The sequence below is a fragment of the Mercurialis annua genome, linkage group LG2 (assembly GCF_937616625.2).
Source record: "Mercurialis annua linkage group LG2, ddMerAnnu1.2, whole genome shotgun sequence".
NCBI classification, from domain to species: Eukaryota; Viridiplantae; Streptophyta; class Magnoliopsida; order Malpighiales; family Euphorbiaceae; genus Mercurialis; species Mercurialis annua.
The window spans coordinates 51,765,030-51,768,768 of NC_065571.1; the positions used below are offsets into that span (position 1 = coordinate 51,765,030).

Genomic DNA, 3,739 nt, shown 5'->3' on the forward strand with positions numbered 1-3,739 from the left:
TAGTCTCATATTTTAAACGGTTATATCAAGAGTTTTTATATAGTTATAGCATGTCATATTTACAATAAATGTTTTCTAATTATTATTTATTTTTCTTATCATTAAACTTTCCGCATAACTAACTCATATATCACCAAAATCTCTCGCCAATTCACACCCTTCCCCAATTTCTTATGCATGACCAACCGCTTCAAATTTGAGTTCATAAAGTAAACAAGAAATATCTATTTATTTTAATTTTTCAAATTCTTTTACTTTTAAGTTCAAATATTTAGTGCCACGTAACCTAATGACAAACTGGCAATGGCTCCACATAAGATGAAAAAAAACAGAAGATGCACGCGCATGGTAGATGGATTAGAATCAAATGTCTGAAATCTGAAGAATCATCCCTTTATAAAGCATCTCCCTTCTCTTCAAACTTCAAGGCGTGCTCTCTTTATTCTCTTTTCTTCTTCCCCAATTGGCTGTTTTTTCACAACTCAAGGCGTGCCATTCCAAACCCATCAATCATTCTTGTTTTCTTCATTTTGTTCTTGTTTCAGACTACACATCAAAAAGAAAACAAAAACACAATCTTAGTACTTGTCTTTCTTGAATTTCTTGCGTATAGACAACAAATGACAGGCGAAAAATGCAGATACCCGTCTTTTTCTTCCACTCTTCTTGATCACATCTATAGTAGTATTTCCGAAGGTGACACGAGGCATGAAGATTTGAAATTCTACGGAGAAAAAATGGCGAAGAATCAAACTAAAGACGCGAATGTAAAGAAAAAAGACGACGAAGAGGAAATTATGGCGTCTGTTCGTCGAGCTTGTTTGGTCGATAAATGGATGGACCATAAGGTTAAGGTTATTAAGAATACTAAATCACGTCGTGATCACGATCTTGATCAAGATCGTGATGCTCTGTTTTTCAGCTCGGCGTCCACCTCTTCGGACTCGAGTTTTGGTGGGTTTTCATCTTCAGATACGGAGTCAATCTACTGTGGAAGATCAAGATCAAGAACCAGTTCGTACGCTCAGACGAGGCCTAAGCCTGTAAGGACAACAGTTTCAGCTCCTCGATCAGGAAAAACAGAGTCTCTGTTTGATGATTATCCTTACTATAATTCTGCTACAGAACAACACACTCCGAGGCTTGAAGAAAATATAATCAAGTCCAAATCGAGAGCGTTGAAGATTTACGACAATTTAAAGAAGGTGAAACAGCCGCTTTCACCAGGCGGTAAGCTGTCGAATTTCATCAATTCTCTTTTTAATAACTCAACAAATTCAAAGAAATCGAAAAAGTTCGACGAAGAGATCAGAAAACCGCAAGCTTCGTCAACCTGTTCGTCAGCTTCATCGTTTTCAAGGTCATGCTTAAGCAAAAGTTCACCATCCACACGAGAAAAATCAAGAAACGGAGTCAAAAGAAGTGTTCGATTTTACGAACAAGAAAAACCACCGGCTCTCATGTCGGTTTCTTTGCCGACAGCATGGCAAATTGGGAAATCTCCGGCGAGAAAAATGGACGATGAGCTAAGGTATCAAGTAATGGAGAGGAGCAGAAGAGTTGAAGAAGTGGCCAGAGAAATCTTGAAAGACTATCATCAAAATCAAAGGAAATATGACCATAACAATAAAAATAAAATTGATGATGATGATGTAATAATGAGAAAAATTCGTCGTAATTATAATGATCGTTTCGAGAATGAAGAAGATGAAGACGATGATGCATCGAGTTGTTCGAGTTCGGATTTATTCGAACTCGATCATCTTTCAGTAATTGGTAAAGAAAGGTATTGTCAAGAGCTCCCTGTGTATGAAACTACTCATTTTAGTACTAATCGTGCCATAGCTAATGGCTTAATTATGTAAATCTTACTTAATGTTTATATAAATTAAAATTTTAGTTTGAATCCTTTTCTTTTAAGGGTTAATTACATATAAAATCACCACCTTTACACGAATTTTCAAAAATAACACGACCTTTAAAACGTGTCAATTCAAGGCATCACCTTTCATTTCTTTTCAAAAACAACATGGGCACATTTTTTGATAAAATTTTGCTGACTTGGACACCCAATGAGAGTGCCACGTGTCACGCCACGTCAGCAAAAATGCCACTAAAAATGTGCCCGTGTTATTTTTGAAAAGAAATGAAAGGTGGTGCCCTGAATTGCCACGTTTTAAAGGTCGTGTTATTTTTACAATTTCGTGTAAAGGCGGTGATTTTATATGTAATTAACCCTTCTTTTAATATGTTATTTTTGAGTTTATGGACATAAATTATCAGCAATATTAAGCATAGTGACTTTATTTTACTGTAAAAAAAACAATTTTTCTGTATTTCTTCTATGTTCTCATTTAGTAATACCATTAGACATGACTAATGGACAAATTAGTAGCTTCTTTGTGTGCTTTAGTCTTTAGATCCATGAATATTGGAGAGAACAACTAAATTATAAGTAGTTTAAATGGATAATTCTCAACAAACTTTATTCAAGTTATCTCTAGATAAAACCAATAATATAATAGTAAATCATCCAAATTATATTTACTAGTATTAATTTCATTCACGGATGCATTAGTTCTCTGAGAAATAATTTTTTAACCTCTCCACGAAAGATCAAATAAAATCAAATTCATATTTTTTGACATAAATATTTTTAAATTTGGGTGTTCTGACTCGCTTTATCCTCTCAACTGAAATGACATAAATTTATTAAAGCGTGATGTGCAAATTAGAGTTGAGATGGTGGAAATTATATTATTAGAGCATGATGTACAAATTGGATCAAAAGAGTAAAACGAGCTAAAATACAAATTTTAAAAATAATTTTATTTATAACTACGAATTTAACGTTATTTGATCTTCTTTTACACTAAATTCAAATGCAAAATGAACATTTATCGATCGTTTGGGCATTGGTCTAAACTCAAAACAAGAAAAATAAAATGAAGGATTGGAGATGGTAAAGGCAAAGGCAGATCGGGCATGGGAATAGAGAAAGTGATCACTTTAATTTGCTTTAATCTCTTTTTCTTTCTCTGGATTTGGATTTTGCAATATGGATGGCCCTCCATTACTTCAACATTGCGTTACCATTTCACCAACATCTCTCCCAGGCAAGACTCACTTCTTGTCTGGATTCCAACTTTGTAAGAACCTATATTACATGGATTTTACCTTATTTTGCAATTTTAACGACCAATTTTTTGAAAAAAAGTGATGATGTGGATCTCGGTGTGCACGCGAACATCTTTTTGTTAAAGAAATTCCCAACGTTCTAAATTGAAAACAAAAAATTAATAGTTTAATTTGTTAAAGCTGAAAGTTCGTGTTAAAACTGTAAAATATAATACTCATCATTGTTTTTTGCAATTAACCCTATTAATAATTGTACTAGTAAACAATGGAAGGATAAAAAAACACGAGAGAGAAGAAAAATGATTAATGATTGAAATACAAAAAAAAAGAGATATATAGAACAATTAAATACTTCCTCCATCCATAGAAAAATAAGATTATTTGAATTACACATATATTAAGAAATTTATTTTATTTAGTAGTAATAGTTAACTAACTACTTATAATATTTTTATCAAATAATTAATGCATTCATATTTTCAATGTATTGTTATTCATAGTAATTCAAGATGACTCTAAAAATACATATAAAATTATTTTTAATATTTAATTATAAAAAATTATTCATTAAATTCATAATCAATTTAAATTATTTAAAACT

At 32.1% G+C, this 3,739-nt stretch overlaps 1 protein-coding gene across 1 annotated transcript; it reads left to right on the plus strand.

Moving 5' to 3' along the window:
• Nucleotides 1–320: 320 nt before the first annotated feature.
• On the plus strand, nt 321–1,906 carry LOC126670535 (protein BIG GRAIN 1-like A). Its single transcript, XM_050364288.1, has one exon. It carries the CDS (start codon nt 336–338, stop codon nt 1,863–1,865), a length of 1,530 nt encoding a protein of 509 aa, XP_050220245.1. The 5' UTR covers nt 321–335; the 3' UTR covers nt 1,866–1,906.
• The last annotated feature ends 1,833 nt before the right edge of the window (nt 1,907–3,739 follow it).

What these genes read in the sequence shown, in the direction of transcription:
- LOC126670535 (XM_050364288.1), top strand. Translation starts at nt 336, where the DNA reads ATGCACGCGCATGGTAGATGGATTAGAATCAAATGTCTGAAATCTGAA.